This window comes from Epinephelus lanceolatus, chromosome 19, assembly GCF_041903045.1.
Source record: "Epinephelus lanceolatus isolate andai-2023 chromosome 19, ASM4190304v1, whole genome shotgun sequence".
NCBI classification, from domain to species: domain Eukaryota; kingdom Metazoa; phylum Chordata; class Actinopteri; order Perciformes; family Serranidae; genus Epinephelus; species Epinephelus lanceolatus.
In genome coordinates, this window is record NC_135752.1 from 37998119 (window position 1) to 38025592 (window position 27474).

Below are 27474 nucleotides of genomic sequence, written 5' to 3' on the forward strand. Positions count from 1 at the left end.
GGGACCATGTGTACTACGAGAGCCTATCGTACCTGGGCAATGGCTTGCTGGTGCTCTGAAACTAGGTTGGAGGTGCATGAAGCTTTGCCAAAATAGAGCCACTGCGAGTGATTTTTCAACTTAGTGATACTTTACTTAGCGTGCGCTTAGCCTGATGTTTGCAGGAATGAATGAGTAAACAACAGATTGTTTCAGTTTTTTCCAATGAAGATGTCCCAACCTGCTCCATGCATCAGTTAACAAGCTAAGCATCATGTTGCTTGCTTGAAAAACTGCTCGCCTGGCTTTATTTTGGTGAAGCTTCGCGCACCTTGAACCTTTCTTCAGGGCAACAGCAAGCCCTTCTTCAGGCTCAATCAGGGCTCGATAGCTTTGTGAATGTTGTTGTGAATTTGGAGACTTTTTCACACGCCATCTGCATGAATTCGCTTGCTTGTGCACCTCTGTGTTAATGTCAGGGTAATCTCCAGTAAGTGCAGCTGATGCTAGATAGCTTGCAAATGATTTCTTTCGCCTGGGGGTCTTCTGTTGACTGTGACCGGTATTTTCCCAAAGATGTGTCTGAAAGATGGAGAGTCAGGCAACATTTCATTCAGCACATATCCATCCACAAACTTCATTAGTTTTGGTTTAGCTAGCTTTGGTTGTTTTGCCAGTGTCAGGCTGCAGACATCCACTGAGGCTGAGGACGGCTCACCTTTGGTGGTGTGTATTTCCTGGAGCTCCACGTTGTTGTTCTGGTGTTTCAGGAGGTTTGACGTTGTGGTTTTCACAGTGGAAAGTCTTAGTGCCACTACCTGCAACAACCATGTTCTTGTCATCTTTCCTCCTGACAAAAACAGAGTAATGGAAATATGTCCAGTTGCTGAGTATCAGCGTTTCCATCTTCCAAGCTAGCTTGCTCCTTTGTGACATGCACACAAGACAACAGTGTGACTTAATCTGGCGATGTGTTTGATCGTTGGATTTCAAATCAGCAGTGGGGTGAAAACTAGAGCAAGGTTGAGACAAGCTGAAAACACAGTCGAACCCAAATTCTCCAGGATGAAAGTGTTTCAGTTTTCATTGTTTCTAGAGAAAAGACCTCTCTGTGGCCTCCTGGATTTCTTCTCCATGGAATTCTCCATCTAATCTTCCACAGCAGTTTCCTCTGATTGTGGAGGATGTTTGTTCAGGGCCTGATGTTTTAGCCCCATTACGGTTGATGCTGAACAAAGCCTTAAAAATAACACAAAACTTTCATACGGTCCTCACGCAACCTCTGTTGTCTTTTGTTAATTGATAGGTGAAGTGTGTTTGGTTGTTTTGAACACGTAGTTACACCAAGAAGAAGGAACAAAAACAGGGAAGTGCTGTTATAGTTCAAAGTTTATATGAATTCATGCTCCTCAAGTTAGAAAAGTCAGATTCTCTTCTCGAGTCTCAGTTTTTAAGGCAACAAAATCAATTTTGGAAATCTGGTAGGTGTTTATATGTTGTGTGCATCCTCAAGTGTTTCAGATTGTTTTTGTCTGGTCTGGTTGTGTGTGTGTGTGTGTGTGTGTGTGTGTGTGTGTGTGTGTGTGTGTGTGTGAGTAATGCTTTATTGTTGTTTTGGAGGCTGACGTCAGCCCCGCAGACGCTTCTGCACAGCGCTGGACACAGAGCACAGTCAGGGCCTCTGTTGTCTGTCCTAAGCACACATGGAAACACAGTCCACTTACTGTATGTGAAGCACTGTCAACAAACTCCTCTGAACCCGAGTGAATCAAGCCCTCTGTGAGGAAGCGAGCTGGCAGGCATGAGGGGGATTTTCAGAAAAGAGGGTTTTATTCAACCATGAAAACGAAGGAACAGTTTACAGAATGTGCAACAAAAGTTCTGGAACCATAAAAGAGGTCAACTAAACTCAGGCGGAGATAACTTAAAATAAACTGAGCAGACTAAACAGGCTCACACAGACGACAGCGACTGAACAAAGGGGAACATACAGCGAGTGTATATTGGCTCAACAGACCGTTTTCTGCAACAGCAGGGGCAACAAATACAAACACTACCAGCTAAACTATTGTAGTCTATTAGTTTAAATGTTTTAAGGAAATAAAAAACGAACGGTAGCGTAAAGTAAGTACATGTACTCTCATGCAGTGTACTTGAAGGGATACTTTGCCCATTTTCAACCAGCTTTGTTTCATAACAGTGTTTGTCGTATGTGTAAATGAACTGTGGTAAACTGATCACCATCTGACGAGCGCCGTGATCTCCCTGCTCATCTCTCAGCTCAAATCTGCAGATTTTTGGGCTGTTTCTCGAGCTTTACAAGCTTCACATAGTACTTTTGAATTCCCTCCGCCACATGCACAGTCACCACGGACAGAAAGAGTGTAGAAGCTGATTGAGAGAGACAGCCGCCTCTCTCTTCTCTCTCTCAAACTCAGACCCACCAAATGGTAAAACTAAGCAGTGCTGATCAAATATAAACCAACATTCTGTTCTCATATCCACCTATTTCTCGCGTAAAATGCCTCCAGAAACATATTTTAGTGCCCTGTTTAGCTGTAATATGAGAGTTTGTGAACAGGAAGTGGGTGCCACATTGTTTCCTGTACTGTGGAAAAACGAAGGCTGTGTACTGTGTTGCCTCTTTGTCTACAAAATTATTTTCTGAAACATATTTTAGCTTATTGTTTGACTGTAATCTGAGATTCTTTGTTACCAGTCAGCCACCACATTGATTTTGCAAGGGTAACTCGCATTGCGTCCTCCACTAGCGGGAGCATCCGATGCATTCTGGTAGTTGAAGGTTTTCTGTCTCCTGAGCAAAAGCAAATATCACAGCCATTTTTCTCTGTTTTCTTTGATCACGTTGCACCAATTTCAAAAGTATTTGTGTCTTTCTGCTGCAAAGACAGCACAGTTTTATGGAAAGACCATCTATCCAGCTGTGAAATGTTCCTTTAGAACAGATCAGACTGGGTTTTATGACCACCTTACATCAAGCAATGGAGCTCTGGAATCAGACATTGGAAATCTGTCTGCCTTAGTGAAATCACTTGAAAAGTTGTTTGGTGTAAGTTTAACATTACTTTGCAGAATCAGATTGATTGAAAAAAATAATTGGCAAACAGAAATGTCTCATGTAGCTTCACAAACTGACTAAGCCAGTCACCTGTGTGCAAGACAGCAGCTGTTAGTGTGTAAAGGCAGATTTCAAATGGCTGTCAAAAATTCAGTTATTAAGACAAAAATCTGAAAATACACATACTGCATCTAGACAGCATGGAGATGTTGGTAATTCCTTCATTTTCCGAAGTTATGACATTATATCAGAATTATAAATTTTCATGGAAAAGCCTGCTTTTGTTTTCCTAAATTAAAGAGATAATAACCTCAATTATAGCTGCTGTGCAGTGATGGGTCGGGTCCGGGCATTTTTAGGCAATTCTGAGCAACAAGCAGAAGAATTGGAAGACATTTAGGAATTTAGCAACACAATCTGCCTTTTGCATCAGCTGAGGCTTGAACTCACAACCTCTGAGACTAAGAATCAATTTCTATCTCACTGAGCTAATTAGTCTGTGACAATTCATGTGTAGCTTCACAGATTGACTAAGCCAGACGTGCAGGTTTAGCAGCCGCCCATGCATGGAAAAGCAGATTTGAAACCACTGTAAAAAATTCAGTTATTAAGACAAAAATCTGAAAATACACATATTGCATCTAGACAGCATGGAGATGTTGGTAATTTGTTTGTAACAATGATTGATTTGCTCCATAAGTGAAAAACTGATGTTTAAAATTGCCATTTTTACATTGACTCCAATTGTTCACATTAGAGCAAAATTTAAAATGCTGTCAAAAATTCATTTTTTGAGATAAAATTCTGAAATTTTCCAAACATCATCTACCATGACTCCAAAATGTTGTCATTTTTTAATGAACATTGAAGATTTATTTAGCAAGAATTTGCATGTATATGTTTACAGTACCGTTTACAGTCAAACATTTTGATGCACTGCAGGCTCAATTTTTGATAAATCAAAAATCTGTGTGGATTGTTTGTGTAGGACAGTCTGAAGATGCTCTGTAGCAAGTTTGGTGTCAATTGAGCAAAAATTGTGGGAGGAGATAGGTTTAAGAAGTTTTACAGTTTTTGAAAAAAACAGTGATGAACTTAATAATTTGCAATAGGTTTAAATGTACAAAAGTTTCTTCAGTATTGGGGCTACAGTTTGATGAAAGTTGGAAATCTGTAGCACATATGGTTGATTTGTTGTGAATTTTCAAAATTTTGAACTTTAGAGGCTTGCTGTAGCGCCACCATCAGGACTATTGGCCTGTTTCAGCAGCTGAGGCAATCTGGCATGAGACTGGACCTTTGTGCAAAGTTTGGTGATTTTTCGCGCGTGGGAAGTATGATTTCCTCGGAAGACGACGAAGACGAAGAAGAAGAAGCAGGAGGATAACAATAGGGTCCTGGCAGCTTATTAGGATGTATTATCATAGGTCAAGATACCCAACATTTTATGAAGTGATGAAAATTAGCTCCACCTCTACCAGCTGCAACATTAAAGTGATCAGAATATGAATGCATCACTGATTATAATCCAACAATATAATTTGTAATACTGAAATTGGCCATCTTGCGAAGGGCTCATTGAATGAGTAAAGTAAACGCCCAATCAAAAAATGTAAAATGTCTCCTCTCCTTTAAAAACACATAACACAGGTGTGTAAGCTACAGCAGACAACGACCCTGATGAAGAGCTGTGAGTGGCAACACGTTGGTCTACATTGCCATGTAAAATAAAGGCATTTTAATTTTTGCACACACCCCACAATGTGCCTCAAATTGTTTTTGAAAGACTCTTGCATTTTATATTGTTTTGATTGGGAGTGTACTGTAGTCATGCTATGAGCCCTTCACAAGATGGAATAAACAGAGTACACCTGAAGTAGCACCTGTATATGATGACTACTAAGACCCAGCAGCGCTTCTTTTCTGCTTCTTTGTCTTTACTGAAACAGGCCATTTTGAGTAACTGGTGCTTTTATTCTCAGTGCTTTGAGTATATTTTGATTCTAATAATTTTGTACTTCTACTTAAGTAAGATTTTGAATGCAGGACTTATGCTAGAGTGCTGTTACAAAGACCTGAGCACAGACTTCTTTGCCTGATCTGATGAAATAAACCTTAGTACACTTTAAAATAAACTTAATTCTGTTCAAATGTGAACTTCAAAAACTAATATCTTGGCAAAAATACTAAATAAACTGAATATGGTGCATAAAAGTAAAAATAAGCCTCATCATTTATCTGTTTGCAGGTGTATGCACATGAGGTCAAAAGGTCAGCAAGCTGAATAAGTAGAAAGAAAGTATTAATTGTAAACTATAAAGGAAACTAATGTGTGTGAGTGTGTGTGCAGGAGGGTTGAGCGCAGACTAGCCTGTTGTTTCCTCCAGTGAATGAGTCCCAGGTGATGCTGCTGCCACCGCTGCTGCCATCACCAGGAGTTTCCATGGCGAACCCTTGTCACCATAGCAACGGAGTCCAGAGTCTGAACGACTCAGGAAGTCTAACACCACAGGGAGGGCTGGGGAGGGCTGGGAGAGCTGGTTGTTCATGTCTGCTTCCTGTGTTTGTGGATAACGAGGTTACGGCGAGGTCAGCGCCGTCATTAACTCGGCCTCCAGCTGCACTTTCCTGCGAGATAAATCTGCTCTGCTGAGTCATGAGCAGGCCAGAGATGCTGTGATATAGTTTTGCTGTTGTTAAATGCAGACACTGTGAACTTCAAATCAGGAAGAATGTTCGACTTTTATGATTCTCTGTCCTCTGGAGTTCTTCACAAACTCAACACCTGCTGAGTAACTCTCTACATTCTCTCCCTGATTTCTCAAATGAGATCACAGGTGTCATATTGTAGTCATATCTTTAATAGCACGACCACAAAAACAGGTGTACCACACGCAGCCTCTAACCTACAAAAACCTCTATCACCAGAACAGACTGTCTGCTGCTAACCAACAGCTTAACCTTAACCGATCACCAAACCAGAGCAGAGTTCACCTCCTCCGCAGACAGTCGGTTAGTGCAGTCTGACACCTCTGAACACAGGAAGGATGTGACAGTTGTGAGGAGTATATGACTGCAAGATAAGCAGAAATGATACTTGCCTCCATAAACTCACAGCATGCAGCCTCTGAGTTTTATCAGATAAAAGTTGCAAAGTATTTGCAGTTAAGCCATGGTTAGTGATCTGTTTAGTGAGACATGAAACAGTAAAAATCAAAATGTAAAAAGTCAAGTTTGGTCAAGTTTACTTTGTACATGTTATTCTGACTTTAAGAACCTCTCGGTGTCTTTACACTGAATCAGTTTTGAAATATTTTAACAACTGTTGGATGGATCTGAAATTTTCGACATTCAGTTCAGTTCAATTCAGTAACCTTTACTGTTGTGACATTTCATGTGCTGCCAAAGCACAAGTTGAGCAAAGTGTTAGTTCTGACAGGACACGATGTCAAGCTCAGCTGACATCTCAGCCAAATCAGCTGATCTCAAGCAGCCTGATCAACGGATGGGAGGGAGTCAGCTGATAGATCACATGATTCCTTTCTATGCAACCAATTGGCAAATCTCATTTACGGCCTCTGCAAGTTGTTTTGCAGCCCGTCTCCACCCCAGCTCCTCCTTTTCATGTTGTGTCTGACTTATCACTGTCATTTCTGTTTGTCATTGATGCTGCTCTGTTCTGTACCCGGCAGGTCTTTGCTGTTGCTCTCCCTGCCTTAAGCTTTCCTCGTTTGAGCATGGAAGGGCAGTAGGTACAAAAATCTCTAAACGTTTAGAGTGGGTCATTTTTTTCGTGTAAACGTGTACACAGGTTTCACCGCTGGGTGGTGCTATTGCATTATACCAGTAAAGCCCCAGTTATCCGAATACTAGTCTGAGTGGGCGGACGCTGCATAGATCAGCCTCTCATTGGGCGGAACGAGCCACCCGCTGAAGTCCCGCCCTACCACCTCCGGTTGTGTAGCAGTTTTCAACACGTCCTTTACTGACTTTTGCGGTGTTTGATCTTGTGGGGATGTAGCCATTTTTCTGCCATGGTTCGCGTCCTGTAGGCGATATTTTTGTGGGCATGTTACACCAAAACCTGTTTCCCCCCGGCAATATTTTTGCAAGTGCACCGTTGCTGTGGCACCGCCCAGAACGATTGTGATTGGTTGAAAGAAATACAAGCAGCCGGGGCGTTTTTTTCTCCAATCTTAAAGTGAGAGTCGGCGCAGCCAGACCTTTCTTTTCTTGAGAAAGGTCTGGTGAGCGAGACTATCCGAATACCAACCAAATAGGCCATTTAACCAGTGGTTACAGGACGCCACTCCGAAATATCGCCATCCCGAATTCTGGTCCCTGAGTCCTGACAGTAAGCTATAGCGAGCCTGTAGAAGTCGTATTTCCCATGCATGTCAGCTATTTTCATCATCGCGAGTAATTCAGGCTGACTTTACCTGTTTTTCACGAACTCCTCTGGTAATTTTATTAAAAGGCATGGTATATAGGTCCACAGTAACTTATCATTATTATTATCATTATTATTATTTTTGGGTCTTATAAGAGTGGGCAATGAGCACCGGGCCATCAAATCACAGCATCTGCGGTGAGAGGACATGGAATTGTGTGCGCTTTTACGCACGCGGGTCAAGGCGATCACGGATATTTGATGTGGGAAAGATGTAGCCAGATGTATTACCTGTTTTAGATATGTGGCTCGTCTGTCCGTCCGTCCGTAGCACGAGTCATGTGCGCCACTTCACCACCGACCTGTGCGTAAAAGCGCAAACAATTCCGTCTCCTCTCTACGCGGATGCTGTGATTTGATGGCCCGGTGCTCACTGTAGCCCACTGGTGAACGACCCCCCTAACGAACGCGACGTTTTAATAGAACAGTGCAAGCAGGCTACTGACCTGTTGCCAAACCCAGTCTCACACCATTTCTTGTCATATTCACAGTCTATCACAGTTAGTCAACAATTAGTATCTCTCCCCTCCCCCCTAAAAAAAAAAAACAAAAAAAAAAAACGTTTTTCGTGTACTAATTTTTCATAACTGTTTATGATCTCAAACACGTGTAAATGTGTAAACGTGTAAACGTGTACACAGACTCACCCCTAAAGGGCAGGGAGGTTCACTCTCTGTGTGTCTTAAGGCATTCCATGTAGGTGGAAGGGCAGAGAGGTTTGTTCTCTCTGCCTTAAGGCTTTTTGCGTAGGCACGTGGAAGGGCAGAGAGGCTTGCTTTCTCTGTCTTAAGGCTTTCCATGTAGGCGTGTGAAAGGGCAGAGAGGTTTGCGCTCTCTGCCTCAGGCTTTTCTCATTTTGGTGTGGAAGGGCAGAGAGGTGTGCTCTACGCCTTAGGCTTTCTACATAGGCCTAAAGGCAGAGAGGCCCCCGAACAGAGCCACACCGCCAAATATAATACTGCAAATGGAAAAAAAAAGTTTTGTTTGACTAAAGTGCTCCTGACTGAACTACAGTTTAAGACAGTTAATTTAATTACTGCAAAGGAATATAATACTAAATCATGGACATAATTAAGAAACTCTTCAGCCTATTAAAAGTCCTCCTCTACAGTTTTTCACCTTAGGGGCTCTTTAAGGAATAAGATGCAACAAGGACAAGGACCTAGTCTTAACTTTAAGGGGAAATTAAACGTCACAACTCTAAGAATTTCTTAAAGTTTTTTCACTGGGAGCAACTCTTACAAGGAAGCTTTGTGAACGCGGCCTCAGCTCTTTGTAGAGCGATGAGGAGACTGTAACCTTCCTCACATCGATACGTGAAACACAGAAAGTGCATTTTTCCATCATTCTTCCACATAGTTTTCCATCTACGAGATTTGACTGGAGCTCTTCTGATTCCATCATCTTGTTCTCTGCTTTGGTTTAACGGCACTGACTAGAGAATTAGCTCCACCAGCTGTCGATGTCGATGCACTCAACTTGAATATTTATATAACAGAAGTGGATGGAAATAGCATTAATTTGCATGTTCTTTTGCCGATGCAAATGTTATTTAAATTCAGTTAAAATTTGTGCTGCAGTCGGATAGAACCTGGCTGATGTTAGCATTTAGCTCAAAGCACCACAGTACAGTTGCTCACAGAGCTGATGGCATGGCTATGGACTATCATTTAAAAACAGCGCACATTCTCGGAAAGTCTCTTCTTAAATACATTTATAGTTTGGGATAGGAGTGTAGAACCACTTCCAAATTGTCCGATCCATTGAAATCATATGCCTCTTAGTTTTTCAGTTTTTTTAAAATTTTTTTTATCAATGCCAGCATGTTTATATGCCGCCACTTTCGACCGTCCCATTTTCATGAACATGAAATCTCAAGAACGCCTTGAGTACACTGTGGTCATAAAGGGATGGACACGCTCAGCAACAATACTCAGGTAGGCTGTGGTGTTTAAACCATGCTCAGTTGGTACTAAGAAAATCTCCCCCACACCATTACACCACCAGCAGCAGCCTGAAGCATTGATACAAGGCAGGATGGATCCATGCTTCCATCTGAATGTGGTTTTTCCAATCTTCTATTGTCCAGTTTTGGTGAATTGTAGCCTCAGTTTCCTGTTGTTAGCTGACAGGAGTGGCACCTGGTGTGGTCTTCTGCTGCTGTAGCCCATCTGCTTCAAGGTTGGACAAGGTGTTGTTGCTTCAGAGATGCTCTTCTGCACACCTTGGTTGGAACCAGTGCTTATTTGACTTCCTGTTGCCTTTCTATCATCTTGAACCAGTCTGGCCATTCTCCTCTGACCTCTGGCATCAACAAGGCATTTTGGCTCACTGGATATTTTCTCTTTTTGGGACCATCCTCTGTAAACCCTAGAGATGGTTGTGCTGAAAATCCCAGTAAATACTCAGACCAGCCCGTCTGGCACCAACAACCATGCCACGTTCAAAGTCACTTCAATCACCTTTCTTCATCATTCTGATGCTCAGTTTGAACTTCAGCAGCTCGTCTTCACCATGTCTACATGACTAAATGCATTGAGCTGCTGCCACGTGATTGGCTGATTAGTTATTTGTGTTGAACGGGTGTACCTAATAAAGTGGCCAGTGAGTGTGTATGCAAAAGTGTATAGTTGCGTATATGTGGGGGAGCTGTTCGACCATCTGAAACACAGTTGTGATGAAGCATATTTGCAGCTTTAGTTTCCACAGAGTCTGAAGGGTTACAGCTCTCCACTCTTCACCCTCCTCTTCCTCCTCCTCGTCTCTCCAGGCCCCCCCGACTTTGGCGAGGTGCGCTGACTCTGCGTGTGAACCCTCTTCCTTTAAAACTGCAGTGCTGAGCAGTGGAGGAAGACGGGGGGCGAGAGGAGAGGTGGAGGAAGAGGAAGGGAGGCAGGAAAGGGTGGAAGTGAAGGGAGGAGGGGAGGTCAGGTTACAGATTCAGGTTAAACCAGACTTTTTGGTTAAAACTGTCGAATTTGTTTAGTGTTTAACATCTCTTTACTGTGTCACACATTGTGTCCAATTTTCCAGAATCACACTGAGTGTAACACTTGCCGACATGTTGATGTATCGCACCAGTCAGAGCCGACCCCCTGAGTTGGTCTCAGTTCACGCTGTAATAACAAACTGGAGATTCTTTCTGAGTTCTGCAGAAAGCAGCTCTTGACCAAGATGACAGGACAAATTCCTGCAGATCCAGTGGGTTTGTTTTAAAAGGGGGAGGGCGAGCGGTGGGAGGGTGAGGGAAGTTTGTTAGCGTGCCATAGAGTCATTACTGTAAGGAAAGGAAAGGAGGTATCGCTGAGCTGACTTGAAGCCAGTGATCACAGATTAGATTACACAACATTTTGCTTAAAAAAACACTTATTTTTAACACAACAGAAAAAATGCTGCTCCATCCTGTTTGACCAAAATAAATCTGACTTGGGTTGAGAAAGATTTTCTGGACAGTGTTATATGCTCATAGCAGAGAGCTTCACTTGCACATGCATTTACACACAATAAAACGCACACTGTCACTTTCTGTGTGTGCGGTCTCTGCTGTCCTTCACATGGAGGTAAAAGCTGCCTGCATTCGTCACTGATACTTTGTCTGTTGCACAAATAAACCAGTGAAACATAAGCAGGGATGCAGTGAGTGTTGCATAAACATACTGGATACCCAGCAGTGTTGTTTCTCGTCTCTCGGAGCTGTAGCATGTAGAGACGAGTCTTTGATTACAGAGTAAAGTTTGGCCAGCTGAGAAGACAAACCAAAGAGAAGGTGACTGTTTTTAGGTTTGGTGATTAGTTTAGAAACTCTTTTGTCCACCTGATGAGTAATGAGTCCAATATTCACTCTTTATTAGCTCTGTGTTGTGAGAATTTACCTGTCGCAGTAAGCATGGAGCCCTCACTGTCACTAACTGCACTCCCTGAACAATCATATTTTTGGAGAAATGAAAGAGTGATTCCAGAGAGCAGCAGACAGAGGGGTCTACAGTCTCTGTTTGAAGGATATATCCAGGATGTCAAACTGACTCAGCAGCAACAACAGGTTAAAAAGACAAAGATAGTTTGAAGCTAAAGCCGAACTATAGGCTACAGATCACAGTGTAAAAGTGAACCACAACATCACTGCTGATCGCCACACAAGACAATGAATATAAAGGGAAACTTTGCTGATATTGAACCAGCTGTGTGGCATCACAGTGTGTGCAGATGAACAGTGTTTGGCTTGGTTTGGGACGTCAAACAACGTTCATCTGCACACACTGCGATGACACACAGCTGGTTGAATATGAGCTAGGCTGACCAAACGTCCTCGGACATGTCCACTTATCACGTCCTGCCCGGGGCGTCCGGGGGCTGTTGATTGATGATAATGTCCAGTTTTCCTTGTGTGTGTGTGTGTGTGTGTGTGTGTGTGTGTGTTTGTGTGTGTGTGTTAGAGTGCAGCACGGCCGCATATTTCTGTCCAAACCCGACAGTCATTCTGTGTTGTTATGTCCGAAACCGAACCGAGCCCGACATTATTTAATGACTAAAGCACTGAGTTTGTGTCACACAGTTGTCATGGTTACAGGCTATTTAACAGGCCGGGCGTGCGCCGTGGGTGCTCTGCGGAGAGGGAGACCTCCGTGTTTGAGACTGGAGCGGGCGGCGGGAGGTCCGAGGCCTCCAGTGAGGGGAGAGGGAGAAACATTCAGCCAATGTGTGTGTGTTATGTTCAGGTGTTGTCACGTAAATAACAGTCCCCAAGCAGTAAACAGGACAGACAATAGGATTTTATTTATTTTTACACTACATTTTCACTGAAAGCTGACCGAATCCGACCCGAGCCCGAATACAATTTATACATTTTTGACCGAACCCGGAACGACCCATCGGGACCCGTCAGGTAGCCACACAACTAGTGTGTGTATGTGTCCCCTATTTATCGGGGCCTATCTGAATTTCTGTCTTTGAGAGATATTATTTTGTAATATAACTGAATATTCTATCCATATATCTAAACTTTAAATATATTAAAATGATAAGGCATCTTTGTGTAAACTGCGAGTATCATTTAAGTAGGCTATCTCGTGGCCGGGCCGAGTGTCCTCTTTTTTGGAAATCAAAATATGGTCACCCTAATATGAGCAAAGTTTCCCTGCTTCCCTTCACTGGTTCCTGTACAGCAGGGTTGGCCTTTGTTTCACTGTTATAATCATTACAAAGCAAAAGCATCATGTGTATACATTCAGTAGGCTGTATCTTCAGTAGCTAGCTAGCTAACCCTACACTTTTCAGGGTTTGATTTTGGTTTTGGAACACGGAAGAAACGTATATCTTTTTCCAACCTCTCCAGGTAATGAGTAGGAAAATGAAGGAAATCTGAAATGACTGCATTAGAGTCAATGGAGCACAGCTGAGCTGTTGTCGGACCCTCGTCGGAGACGGTCCAATGCTACGTTATGATTAGCCAGTCTGCGTCCGGCAGCAGGACATAGAGAAGGGTCAATTATCTGTCGCTTTAGCTGCTAAATGCTTCACTGTGTTCACCAACTAGTCTAACTGTGTCTATTTGGTGCTGAGCAGGTCGTGTCCAGCGGGTTTATCAGAGCTTTCTCTTGGCTATAATACAGTATTATTGCGATACGTTGAGTATTGCGATACAATATATTGCGATATATTGCGATTTATTTCCTTTTCCAACTGCAAATTATTTCCCCAAAGGAAAACTTCGTCATCATCAATTTTACTTCATAAAATAAAGTTGTCAGTCCGTTCGACTTTAATCGTTTTTATTGCAGCAAAATGTGACACAGAGCAGACAGACTGACCAACACTGTCATAAAACCTGTCAGAAATGCTGCATACACAGGGCGTTGGTTGCTTATTGGTAGAGCAGGCGCCCCATGTACAAGGCTGTTGCCGCAGCGGGTTCGAGTCCAGCCTGTGGCCCTTTGCTGCATGTCACTCCCGCTCTCTCTCTCCCCCCTCACACTTGTCTGTCCTGTCCATTAAAGGCTGAAAATGCCCCCAAAAAATATCTTTTAAAAAAGAGAAATGTTGCATACACCTGACAGACTGACTGTGGGCGGATTTAATGACCCCTGAGAGGCCAGATTAAGCGCCTGAGCCAAACACTTCACATGCAGGTATCCTGCTAACTGAATGGCAACGGTGCTGCATTTTGCAGTAGGTCTGCTACAGTGGGTACGGAAAGTATTCAGACCCCTTTAAATTTTTCACTCTTTGTTTCATTGCACCCATTTGCTAAAATCAAAAAAGTTCATTTTATTCCTCATGAATGTACACTCAGCACCCCATCTTGACAGAAAAAAACAGAAATGTAGAAATTTTTGCAAATTTATTAAAAAAGAAAAACTGAAATATCACATGGTCATAAGTATTCAGACCCTTTGCTCAGTATTGAGTAGAAGCACCCTTTTGAGCTAGTACAGCCATGAGTCTTCTTGGGAATGATGCAACAAGTTTTTCACACCTGGATTTGGGGATCCTCTGCCATTCTTCCTTGCAGATCCTCTCCAGTTCTGTCAGGTTGGATGGTGAACGTTGGTGGACAGCCATTTTCAGGTCTCTCCAGAGATGCTCAATTGGGTTTAGGTCAGGGCTCTGGCTGGGCCAGTCAAGAATGGTCACAGAGTTGTTCCGAAGCCACTCCTTTGTCATTTTAGCTGTGTGCTTAGGGTCATTGTCTTGTTGGAAGGTGAACCTTCGGCCCAGTCTGAGGTCCTGAGCACTCTGGAAGAGGTTTTCTTCCAGGATATCCCCTGTACTTGGCCGCATTCATCTTTCCTTCAATTGCAACCAGTCGTCCTGTCCCTGCAGCTGAAAAACACCCCCATAGCATGATGCTGCCACCACCATGTTTCACTGTTGGGACTGTATTGGGCAGGTGATGAGCAGTGCCTGGTTTTCTCCACACATACCGCTTAGAATTAACGCCAAAAAGTTCAATCTTGGTCTCATCAGACCAGAGAATCTTATTTCTCATAGTCTGGGAGTCCTTCATGTGTTTTTTGGCAAACTCTATGCGGGCTTTCATATGTCTTGCACTGAGGAGAGGCTTCCGTCAGGCCACTCTGCCATAAAGCCCCGACTGGTGGAGGGCTGCAGTGATAGTTGACTTTGTGGAACTTTCTCCCATCTCCCTACTGCATCTCTGGAGTTCAGCCACAGTGATCTTTGGGTTCTTCTTTACCTCTCTCACCAAGGCTCTTCTCCCACGATTGCTCAGTTTGGCTGGACGGCCAGGTCTAGGAAGAGTTCTGGTCGTCCCAAACTTCTTCCATTTAAGGATTATGGAGGCCACTGTGCTCTTAGGAACCTTGAGTGCTGCAGAAATTCTTTTGTAACCTTGGCCAGATCTGTGCCTTGCCACAATTCTGTCTCTGAGCTCCTTGGGCAGTTCCTTCGACCTCATGATTCTCATTTGCTCTGACATGCACTGTGAGCTGTAAGGTCTTATATAGACAGGTGTGTGCCTTTCCTAATCAAGTCCAATCAGTTTAATTAAACACAGCTGGACTCGAATGAAGGAGCAGAACCATCTCAAGGAGGATCAGAAGAAATGGACAGCATGTGAGTTAAATATGGGTGTCACAGCAAAGGGTCTGAATACTTATGACCATGTGATATTTCAGTTTTTCTTTTTTAATAAATTTGCAAAAATTTCTACATTTCTGTTTTTTCTGTCAAGATGGGGTGCTGAGTGTACATTCATGAGGAATAAAATGAACTTTTTTGATTTTAGCAAAATGGGTGCAATGAAACAAAGAGTGAAAAATTTAAAGGGGTCTGAATACTTTCCGTACCCACTGGATAATGTCCCATTATAGTCACATATGAATCCACTGACCTTGAAGTCCAGGCGGCTTTATGCTTCACTTCTCTGTAGAGCTTGGGTACGGCTGTGTCGGTGAAAAAACGTGGGGGCGGAATCACATACCTGGGTGATGGACTGTGTTATTTTCTTCGCTCTCTCAGAGTTGGATGGTAGTTTTGTGGAGCTAAGTGTGTCCAGGGCTGGTTGATTTTTAGCGTTAGCTTGGCCGTCATCGGCTAACGCTATCTCTGGATGGTGGCGTGAGGTGAGTCCTCATGTTCGTAGTATTCAGAGTATTTTATTGTCATATGACTCTGCTTGCAAATCACTTGGCATTTCCAAGTCCTCCTTTCCTTAAAAAAATCTAAAATAACTCCAGACGTTTGATTTAAATGCCAACGTCGTATTTCTGATTTCTTTGTCCAACCTGACTGAGACTTCTGCGGACCTCACCAGGAACAAAAACATCAGCACCATCTAGTGGGCAGAAAAAGCAATTGATGTTATTATTCTAGTACCAAGAGTTGTGATAAAATGTGTATTTGAAAAAATTAATAATATATATACATGGCGTCTGTGTATCAATACAATAACACCACGCAAAATATTGCGATAATGTGCTGTACCGATTTTTCCCCACTCTGAGAAAACAGCTAAGTTGCTATGAAAAACACATAAAACACTTCTCATTACTCAGCGTCATATCTCAGGAACAGAAGGGGAGACATTTGGTCAGATACTGAACTGGTGAATCTAATCTTGAAACTGTGCTGATTGTATAGATCTGCTGTGTGTGAAGCATCCATGTTTTCACTGACATGAATGGAGACTGTCAGAGACACTGGACTGGTGGGCGGAGTCATACGACCACAAGGCAGTTATTCTGGTTTTGACTAATTGGTTCTCTTTTGTTTATTGCAGTGGCGCTCCAGAAGCACACGAGGTCAGCTCCTCTTGTTTCTGCAAACGACAGAAATGGACAGTCGGCATCGCTGGATGGAGTCAGTTTCTCAGAGGGGGAGCTCCTTCTGCAGGTACAGCAACTAAACACTGGATTACATGTGTGCATATGTGTGTAGTGGTTAGTGTGGATGTCATATTGTATTTCCATGATTTCTGCAGGCTTTAAATGGCTTTGTGTTGCTGGTGACGACTGATGGCACGATCTTCTACACATCCCCGACCATCCAGGACTTCCTCGGCTTCCACCAGGTAAAACACAGTGTGAATATCTTTCTTTGTACCAGAGGTGGAGGAAGTTTTCAGGTGCTTTGTTAAAGTAAAAATAGCAGTAGTATAAATACCTCATGACTGTACAGGACTTGTAGTAAATGTAACCTGTCTTCCTTCCTGTCTTTCCTCAGTCTGATGTGGTGCAGCAGAATGTGCTTGATCTCGTCCACATGGACGACAGAGAGATGTTCAAGTGTCAGCTCCACTTCGCCCTCAACCCCAACGACACACACTCAGACGTGAGAGCAGAAGGTACGAATTCAAGTCATCAATATCTACCTGTGTCTCTGTCACAAATATGATACGTTTTATTCAGGTGTTACCTCCATATTGTTGCTCACAACCTTTTAGTAGTGTGCCTGTCACTCTGGGGGGTTGCCTTCATCCCTTGTTGAACCTCCTCTACTGTTGCCCTAGCTCGAGAAAGCTAGAAGGCTAAGCTAGAAGGTAAGATGTGGTGCAATACAGTAAAGGAACGTCACCAGTTTGAGATGACTGTTGTTTCTCTGTAGATGTGCATTCAAGCAGTAAAGCCTCCAGCAGCTCAGTGAGCTTGTTGCCTCAGTACATCCCTCCAGAGAACTCCTCGTTCCTGGAGAGAAGCTTCTGCTGTCGTCTCCGCTGCCTCCTGGACAACACCTCTGGATTCCTGGTAATGTAGTCTCTTTTTTTAAGATTATTTTTCGGTGGACATTTTGCCTTTAATTGATAGGACAGTATTGGGTGTGAAGGGGGATGACATGCAGCAAAGTTTGGGGACTCTAACAGCAAAGGCCTGAGGTTACAGGCTGAGATCAAGGAACAGCCCTGCAGAGCTGCATCTTCTGATCTAAGGGAACACTGGATGAACACAGTCGTTAGGATTCATCCTCTGGGGAACATAAATGCTGTACAGAATTTCATGACAGTCCATCCAATATCTGCTGAGATATTTCCGTCTCGACCAAAGTGATAGACAGATGTGTGTCATCCACAGAGCCGTGCTGCCAGCATCACCTGATGTTTGTTGATATTTTGTCTCCTCCGCTTCCAGGCTCTGAACTTCAATGGACGTCTGAAGTACCTGCATTTGCACGGAAACACAGGGGCCGATGGGACCGCAGCTCCTCCTCAGCTGGCTCTGTTTGCCATCGCCACTCCTGTGCAGCCTCCTTCAGTCATGGAGATCCGGACGAAGACCCTCATCTTCCAGACGAAACACAGAATGGACTTTGCTCCTCTGGGCATAGACACCAGGTAGACATCTCTGGACAGTCTCTTCATATAATATTAAATACTTCCCAGGATCAGCTTCTTTAACAGTCCTTGTGTTTGTGTGTTTCAGAGGGAAGCTGGTTTTAGGATATTCAGAGATCGAGTTGGTCACACCAGGCTCCGGCTATCAGTTCATCCACGCTGCTGACATGATGTACTGCGCTGACAACCACCTCCGCAGTGAGTTGTCCTATAAGACACACCAGCATTATTCATGTGCTACTCTTCAGCGCTGTTATTAACCTGATTCACATCTCCGTCTTCAGTGATCAAGACTGGAGACAGCGGCTTCACGTTCTTCAGACTGCTGACTAAAAAAGGACACTGGTTGTGGGTTCAGGCCAACGCCAGGGTCGTCTTCAAGGGAGGGAGACCAGACTTCATCATCGCTCGGCAGAAAGCCCTCACGTAAGCATCGGCTTCTTATCTTACGCTCTTATTTGGTCAAGGGTGTCATTTCTGAAATGTGTTCTTAAGAGAGGTCCTTAGAATAGTCTGCCTCAGATTCATGATGTGTTCTTAAACTGCAGAATTGTTCGCACCGGTGATTTTATAATTGTGAATCCCATTTTCCTCATAAATTAAAGGCACGTGTGAGTTGATCCCAGTTAGCATTCGTAGGTAGAGACCTGCAAATCACCATAAAAGTGTGTGAGACTGTAGGGCCGTGTGCACAAAGAGAAATAAAAGAAGAAGGAGCAAATGAGACAATTAAAGTCAAGAATGTCCAACCTAAAGTCTGAAAAGGGTGGAGCACCCTTAAGCAGAAAGTGAATGCCAAATGAGTGGTCATATTTAGTAGCGTCAGAAGTGGATATAAAATAACAGGAAACTAGAATTACCACCCCATGGTTATATGCCTTCGCCCACCAGTCCAGTGTCTCTGACAGTCTCCATCCATGTCAGTGAAAACATGGATGCTTCACACACAGAAGATCTATACAATCAGCACAGTTTCAAGATTAGAGTCACCAATTCAGTATCTGACCAAATGTCTCCCCTTCTGTTCCTGAGATATGACGCTGAGTAATGGCCAGAAAAGTGTTTTATGCAGAACATAATGATGTCAAAATGAAGTTGACCTTTGACCACTGAAACCCAATCAGTTCATTGTTGAGTTCAAGTGGACATTTGTGCTAAATTTGAAGAAATTTCCTCAAGGTGTTTTTGAGATACCACGCTCAGGAGAATGAGACAGTCAAAGTCACAGTGACCTTGACCTTTGACCTATGACTGCCTAAAACTAGTCACTTCATAGTTGAGTCCAAGTGGATATCTGTGCCAAATTTGAAGAAATTTCCTAAAGGTGTTTTTGAGGAATTGTGTTCTAAAGAATGAGATGGATGCAAGGTCACAGCGACCTTTACCTTTGACCCTTGACCACCAAAATGTTCTGAAATTCCCTTAAGGTGTTCTTCAGATATCACGTTCACAAGAATGAGACAGACAAGGTCACATATACCTTGACCTCTGACCACCGAAATCCAGTCAGTTCGTTGGTGAGTCCAAGTGAACATTTGTGCCAAATTTGAAGAAATTCCCTCAAGGTATTCTTGAAATATGGTGTTCACAAGAATGAGTCAGACAAGATCACGGTGACATTTGACCACCGAAATCTAATCAGTTTATTCTTCGGTCCAATTGAACGTTTGTACCAAATTTGAAGAAATTCCCTCGAGGTGTTCTTGAGATATTGCGTTCTAATGAATGAGATGGATGCAAGGCCACAGTGACCTTGACCTTTGTCCCTTGAACACTAAAATTACCAAGTCCAAGTGAACATTTATGAAATTTTGCTCAAGATGTTGTTGAGATAACACATTCAAAAGAATGCGACAGACAAGGTCACAGTGTTCTTGAGCTTTGACCTATGACCACCAAAATCTTATCAGTTCATTCACAAATCCAAGTGAACGTTTGTGCCAAATTTGAAGACAACCCATAAGGTATTCTTGAGATATCACGTTCACAAAAATGAGGCAGATGAGGTCACCTAGACCTTTACATTTTAGCCTATGACCACCAAAAACTAGTCATTTCGTTCATCGTTGAGTCCAAGTGCACATTTGTGCCAAATAACACCACTGTCAGGACTGAAGACAGAGACGAGCGCCATAACGATCTCCAGTGTGTGTTTGTGTTTGAAAGAGAGACAGAAAGAGGGGGAGACAAGGTGAAGATGGACTCATGCAACGTTTCTGTCTGCTGCTGAATGCTGCTTTGTCACTTTTTGACCTGCCCACCAGAACCGCCTCAGATATTTTCTGGCGTGATCAACCCTAAATTTTTAATTGGCATGGTTCTCATTAACATAACTGGTGTGAACTGAAGTGCATGATGCAGGAAATGGTTTTGGTTAAAGAACCGCTGAGGTCATTGTGCCAAACCTTCACCCTTAGTTTAAGTGTTTAAAGGTACAGTATTCAAATTTTTGGAGTTAATATTAACCCGTTTGTCGCTCCATATTTTTCTGTAGAAACGAAGAAGGAGAGGAACACTTGCACCAGAGGAGACGGCAGCTTCCCTTCAACCTTGCCACAGGTGAAGGCGTCCTCTACAACGTTTTTCTGGAGTCTATCCCCGGTCCTCCTGGCTCCGGTGCACCGGGCTCCACAGTGCCCACAACAGAGAAACCTTTGGACCCCGCCTCCCTGCTGGGATCCCTTCGCCGGCAGGACCACTCTATTTACACCCAGCCTCAGACACCCAGTCCGCAGCTCCAAATCCTAAACCAATTAGAGGACTCTGATTGTGAAGAACAACTCCAGCCGTCTTTGGAGCAAGCCTTCATGGACAGCCATGCTCTGCTCAGCGTGCCGGGCCAGATCCAGGCCTCGCAGAAGAGGACACTCACCGGGGACCTCACATCTGAAGCCATGATTGACTCTTTGGAGCAGATTTTGGGGGATATTGGGGTTGGAGGGATCGAGGGGCTTGAAGTGGAGGAGACGGAGCTGAGGGACTGGGAGAACATGCTCGCCAGGATGAGCGACCAGAGGGAAGACGTATCAGAGGAACTAAATCACATCCTGGCTAACGATGTGTTCACGTACGTTGAGGAGGCTCTGCGGAGGGAGACTGGTGTGTGTGTGCAGGACTCGGATCATGTTTCTGGGTCGATTAACAGTTCATCCGTCCAAGGAAACCATCCTGGATCTTTGTTTTCAAACAGCCAGTGGCAGCCAGTGACGGACATGAAATCTGGCTTTGCAGAGCAGACTCTGTTAGGAGGTGTTTTTGGCGGTGTTGGGTGTTCGCCTGGACTAAACGGCGCTTCTCAAGTTGCGTCTCACACACCAACACCCACACAGTGTCGTAACACTCACCAGGGACACACCTCTTCGTTGTGGCCTCCGAGCAGCAACAATCACCACTGTGGCAAACAAATGATTTCTACACACGCTGAAGTGACACAACATTTTCCATCTGTTAAAAGCACCAACAGTATCCACAGCAGCAGCCGTCAGTCAGGCTTGGATGTGACGGGCCAAACTGTACAATACACGCTGACTGGTTCACAGAGCTTGTCAGCGTGGCGGCAACAGCAGCTGCCGCAAAGTTTTAGCCATCACACACTGACACATTCCTCACACACACCAGGCAGCATGAGCTCGACAGCTCAGCCTTTGTACCCGCAAACGCAGCACTTATCCGGCAGCTGCATGTATGAAAAAAGAGAAGGCCACATACCGAGCGCTGCTACCGTTGCTGCCCAACAGAATGGGCCCCTCCTGGGACCTTCCTGCGCCAGAGGAACCACACACGCTGCAGGGTCGACCACAAATGCTCCCTTTGCACTGCCACGTCCAGGCATGGCGGCTGGAGTCATCAACCAGGGGATGATGCACCCAGCGGCGGCAGCTGGCTGTACGGATTTTGGCAATATCGGTTTGGTTCATCTGAGCGGAAACAACGCTGGTCTGGGAGCAGCTCACTCAGAATATCATCCTGAAAATGGATCATTACAGTCGTCGTTCTTCTGTTGGAGCGATGGCGCTCAGGTAAAATAAAGCCACTATTAGAAACTAATTTGGGAAGGAATGGCTCAGATTTCAGAATTACCCATACGAGAGCTTTCCAACTCTTAGTCCAAGTGGTTATAATTTAAAAAAACACACGTGTATAAGTCTCAGGCAGTTCTTGCCCTGTTTTAATGAGCCTCTCCTCCATCTCAGCTGACCAGCAAACACAGAGTTGTGAAGTGAGAGAAGTCATTTCAGACGTCCCACTCATTTGCTGCACAGTGTTGAGGGACTGATAGTTAAAGCAACTTCAGGAGTTAAATGTGCATGGAATTCTACAGTTTTAATCATCACTACGTTAGAAAAAGCTCGTTCTTTGACATAAAGTCATGGGTACAAGTCTGTGTACACAAAAACTTGAAGAGTGAGATCAACTACAACTTCCAAGGAGCATTTTGGTCCAAATTATCCAAGCACCAAGCTTAATGTTAAGGCTAAAGTAGCTCAGTCCATAGGGACTTTGCTTGAGAACCGGAGGGTTGCTGGCTCAAGTCCTTATACGGATTGAGCATTGAATAGTACCTAGAGAAGTGCCAGTTCGCCTCCTGGGCACTGCCGCGGTGCTCTCAAACCCCCAACAGCCTGGGGCGCCTATGTGTTAGTCAATTTTTCTTATCACAGAGATAATGCAAATTTGACAAAGTAAAAGAAATAAAAGTAGCTTTGCAAGTTGCAGCTATTTTCTCGTTGCTTGGCTTGCTTAGCTTCAGTGTAGGGAGACTTTATTTTGATGTAGAGTAACTGGTAGCTCAGCTCACTACATTTTCTTGCCCGACGCTGGTTTTGTTACTGCATCTTGCACGATTGTGACGCCATTGAGGTGATCTCCCAACAGAGGTGACATATAAACACCTGGCAAAATAATAAAACAGCTTCTGTGGAAGTTTCCTCGACAATAGGTGCCACTGAGACCATATTTAGCCATGATGACGCAGACTCACAGGTAACCGCTGCTGGTAATAGGATGATAAGACATGTTAGTAAGAATGGTCTATGAAGAAAATTGCAATTGTATCTTGTGGCATCCTCACCTGTCCTTAAGGTACCCAGGGTGTCACAGCATCCACTTTGTGAACTGCTGATTTTTATATTTCAAACAGGCCTGAAATTATTATGACAGCTTTGTTGAGTCTCGTAGGAAAAAAGCAAGCACTCTCAAAATAAATCCCCTCGAAAGGTGCACGGCCAGCAACAGACGTTTCGACAGAAAGTCTTAAGACTTTCTGTCGAATCGTCTGTGTTTCTGGTACTGCCACCCAAGCTGGTTTATTAAATTTACCAAAAGGACATTTGTGAGTGCTGGCATTTTTCCCTTTGTTAGCTTTGTTGAGTCTGCCAGCAGTCCACAGTTTTGTCTGTACGCTCTTCACACCTCCAAATGTTCAGTACTGATCTGATATCTAGACCCCTTCCTTTTATTGTCAGGAGAGACAATAGAGTGGACGTGACCTCCTACAATCTGATCCATCTGGCTGTTTTAATTTGCAGGATAATCACAGTATCTCTGCGCTCTTCTTCCACAGATCCCCAAAGTCCCCCTGAACGGTGTCATTGACCCGTTTGCCTTCCCTGCCCTTCCTGCTGGGAGCATCAACCTGTCCCAAAACACCGGCCCATAGCTGCCTCTGCTCTGCTCTGCACTCACAGACTCTGATCAGACCCAGAGATACGCCTGAGTATGATGAGGACTTTGTGTTTCTGGGATGCTTTGTGTGATATTTTATAGATGTTGTGTCTATGAACCCTCTCATTTCAAACAAACGTTGCTACGTCAGTCTTTGCTGATGATGTAGCTGTGAGTATCTCCAGTCTCTGGGCATTTGAGCACTGACTCTTTAAATAGTTATCAATCAGCCATAACCAATAATTTTACACATACTCGTTCTGCAAGTAACCAACAATGTTGTGAAGTGTCCTGTCAGCTGATTGGAAGCTGCACCCGACAGGATTCATTGCAAGTGGACTTTCTGTACGGAATAAAGGACAGTTACAGCAGGTTAACTCCTCCTACTCTACATCACAATGTGAATCTGTGAACATGGTTTATATGCAGTTTATATCAGTATCGTTCTTTGAGTGGCGTTTAGAAGACAAATCCATAGACGGTGTAAAAGAAGTGGACGTAGCACCGTGACATCACCCTTTGGTTTGTGGACGAATGCTTTGAAGCCACAGGTTTGGCATTTTGGCATGGATGTTTAATAATACCTAGATACTGGATGATGGCGCCCGTTCAGTCCAGTGGAGCTGCTCGCCTGGTGCAAAGGCCAAAAAAGGTTTTTACCTATGGGGTTTACTTCCAGGGTATGTGGCACACTAAATATGCACAGTAGTGTTTCGCCTGCGAGTTCCTGCTCGGCTCAAAGACTTCCCACTGTGATGACACCTTATTTAGGTGACACGCCATCCACCATCCCCTCCACCTCACGATGACAAAGTCAGCTCATGTACTACTTTATATGTTCACTTTTGAAACATTGACATCATATGTATAACACGTGCAAACATCACATATTTGTGGTTTGCAGAAACCATGACCATGACATTTTCCTCTGGCCACAGGTATGAACATCGTGTCTCCAAAGACGTTTGGATTTTCTTCAGAAACTTAAGAGTGAAATGTAGAAACAAGTTTTTCCCCGACACTCACGCAGCTTTTGTTTGAAAAGAACTGTGACTCAGACTGATGCTCCACATTTAAGAGTCACAGTTAACACTTAGATTTGCCAATTATCTGGCAGTTTTAAAGGAATTGTGTATTGAATAATCATGTGAGACATGAAATGCAAACAATGCAGTATTAAAATACTGTAAAATCTATTTAATTGAACTCAACTGTTGATGTGACCAAGATAATCCTAATGAAACATATTTTCACCCCTGACATTTAGCATGTAGTAGCCATATATACACATTAAAACAGATGTAGATGAATGTATATTTAAGTGTTTATTAATGTACAGTATTTGGCAGCAATTACATCTTCAAGGTTCACTTTTGACCTTGGGTAAGTTTGACAACAAAAACTACTTACTGGATTTCTTTCTGGAGCTTTCAGCCACATGTCATGGCTTTGACCAGCAGGTTTGCTCAGTTGTTATGGAAATTTTTTTGTAAAAATATAACGAAATAATTCATATTCATAGAAAATATGCAGACAAGTTTTATTTAGGTTACATTTTGACATTGACTGTTTATACACCAGTGACAGTTTTGGTTGTTGACTCGCTCAAAGAAATGATCTGGTCTATTGTCAAGTTTATGTATTTCAATTAAATGTAAAAAATTTAATTGAATCAAGTATTTCTAACTAAACATGAATAAATAAATGAATAAATAAAAAGAAAACTGTTATTAATACTCTGAGAATTTATGTAACTGTATCTCATAGCATTTACCTTATTTTTTAAGTTTATGTAATTATTTTTAATACATTTTGTGTATTTAAAATATGTTGAATTTCCTTTAATGAAGTTATGTATTTCTGCAAATTATTTTTTTTGTATTTTAATGAGGCAAATTCAGTGAGCTACATAAATTCTCATAGCCTATTCATCTCATTTTAATTGATTTCCTTTCCTGGTTTATGTTAGACTTGATTCAATGGAAATCTTTATATTTATAAATTCTATGAGCGACATACATTTTCATAGCCCATTCATCTCTTTTTTATATTAATTTATTACTTTTTATTTGGTTTATGTTACAATTGATTAACTAGATTCAATGGAAAATTTTATATCTAATTAAAATACTTAAACCTGACAAAATAGATCAAATCATTTGTTTAAGTTCAAAGAAACTAAAAAGATATTTTAAATTAATAGAAAATATTTGGACATATTTTATTTGATTTTACAGCCACAGTTTTGGTTGTTGACTCACTCAAAGAAATTATTTGGTAATTGGTAAATATAAATATTTCCATTGAATCAAGTCATTCTAACATAAACCAAAGGAAAAAAAGTAATTTAAACAAATAAAATTGAGATTAATAAATTATGAGAATTTATTTAACTATAACTATTTATGTAATTACTGTCAATAAATTCTGTGTATTTCAAATTTGTTGAATTTCCTTTAATCAAGTTATGTATCTAATTACTGTAAATTATTTCTTTGTGTTTCAGTAAGCTAAATTATATGAGTTACATAAATTCCCATAGCCTATTCATCTGTTTTATTTGAATTAATTCCTTTTCTTTTTGGCTTACTTTAACCTAACAAAATAGACCAACTAATTTCCTTAAATGCAAAGAAACTAACAAATATTTTACATTCACAGAAAGTATGCAGACATATTTGATTTCAGTTACAATTTTTGTAACTGAAATCAAATAAAATATGATTTCAGTTACAATTTTTGTTGTTGACTCACTCAAAGAAATGGTCTGTTCTCAAGTTCACGTTTCAATAACATATAAAATTTCTATCCATTTAAGTCAAGTAATTCAAACATGAACCAAAAAAGTACCATCTATGTAATTAAATCAAACTGACATGAAAAGAATTAATCTAATTTACTTTATTAAATTCATGTAATTACTGTAAATATATTCTGTGTATTTACTTTAATAAGTTTATGTACCCAATAACTGTTAATAAATTCTATGTATTTCAATAACGTAAATTCTGTGAGCATAAATTTTCATACTCTACTCAGCTCAGTTTTATCTAATTTAATTACATAAATGGTATCTTTTGATTTATGTTAGAATTATTGACTCAATTCAATGGAAACTTTCTTTATGTGTAATTTGAATATGTAAACCTGACAAAACAGGACAAACAATTTCTTTCAGTGCAAATACATTAATGAACACTTAACAAATGTCTTTATATCAGCTTACAACCACATTATAGTGGTTCATAGTTTTTATACAACATTTAATGCTTATAAATGTTAAATTCTGTTTAAACTGAACACTGATTGGTGGATAATTCTTCAGTAATCAAACTGGAGACTGATGGAGTGCATAATGAGGGTTAATAGATTATTGGCAGTTAAAGATAATGTTGCAACCAGGAATACATGAACTCATTCTTAATTTGTTTTCGCTCAAACACCTGATCTGGGAGAGATGGCAGCTCTAAGGTTTAATGTGAACACATGTCAAAGAGTGTGACTCTGAACTTTACAAACATGCTGTATTATTTCAGTTTAAATCCATCTCAGATGTTTCAAAGAAGAACTTTGTCATATTCTTAATAAAGTACACGTTAATGCATCTTCGCCTGCAGGACGTCGCCATGTTATTGTGCTTCTGTAATTATAGGTCATGTTACTCTCTGTAGCTGCTTTGTATTCCTCGTGTATAAAACACAGCCATGGGGGAGAAGTCTTATTTATTTTGCCATTAAAGAACTGTAACCGCTCGGATACCTTCATGTATTATTTCTCTGTGTTGTCTCAGGAGGAGTTCATGTGGGGACACAAACTGGGTCGCCCTCTGACGGTCACACATATGAGGAGGTATCAGGTTCAGCTCATTGTGTTCCTGTGCTCCGTCTGCAGCTCCAGTACCAACTTGTATTGTTATCTGTGGAGAATCCGCGATGGCACATTTAATGTTGAGATATGTGTTCCCACAAACCATTATGTAACCGCCAGCAGCCTCTTACACAGCAGATTCGCCTCGGC

The 27474-nt window shown here is 42.3% G+C and overlaps 1 protein-coding gene across 1 annotated transcript in view; it reads left to right on the forward strand.

Annotated features, from left to right (window-relative positions):
* The window catches only part of LOC117269565 (uncharacterized), a 40710-nt gene extending 15529 nt beyond the window's left edge, over positions 1-25181 (forward strand). The window contains exons 3-11 of the mRNA XM_033646667.2: positions 16246-16358; positions 16447-16536; positions 16689-16809; positions 17070-17209; positions 17591-17793; positions 17882-17991; positions 18078-18219; positions 20288-21812; positions 23357-25181. Coding sequence (XP_033502558.2) covers positions 16246-16358; positions 16447-16536; positions 16689-16809; positions 17070-17209; positions 17591-17793; positions 17882-17991; positions 18078-18219; positions 20288-21812; positions 23357-23452 — 2540 coding nt within the window. The 3' untranslated portion in view covers positions 23453-25181. The remainder of the gene's footprint in view (positions 1-16245; positions 16359-16446; positions 16537-16688; positions 16810-17069; positions 17210-17590; positions 17794-17881; positions 17992-18077; positions 18220-20287; positions 21813-23356) is intronic.
* Positions 25182-27474: the final 2293 nt, after the last annotated feature.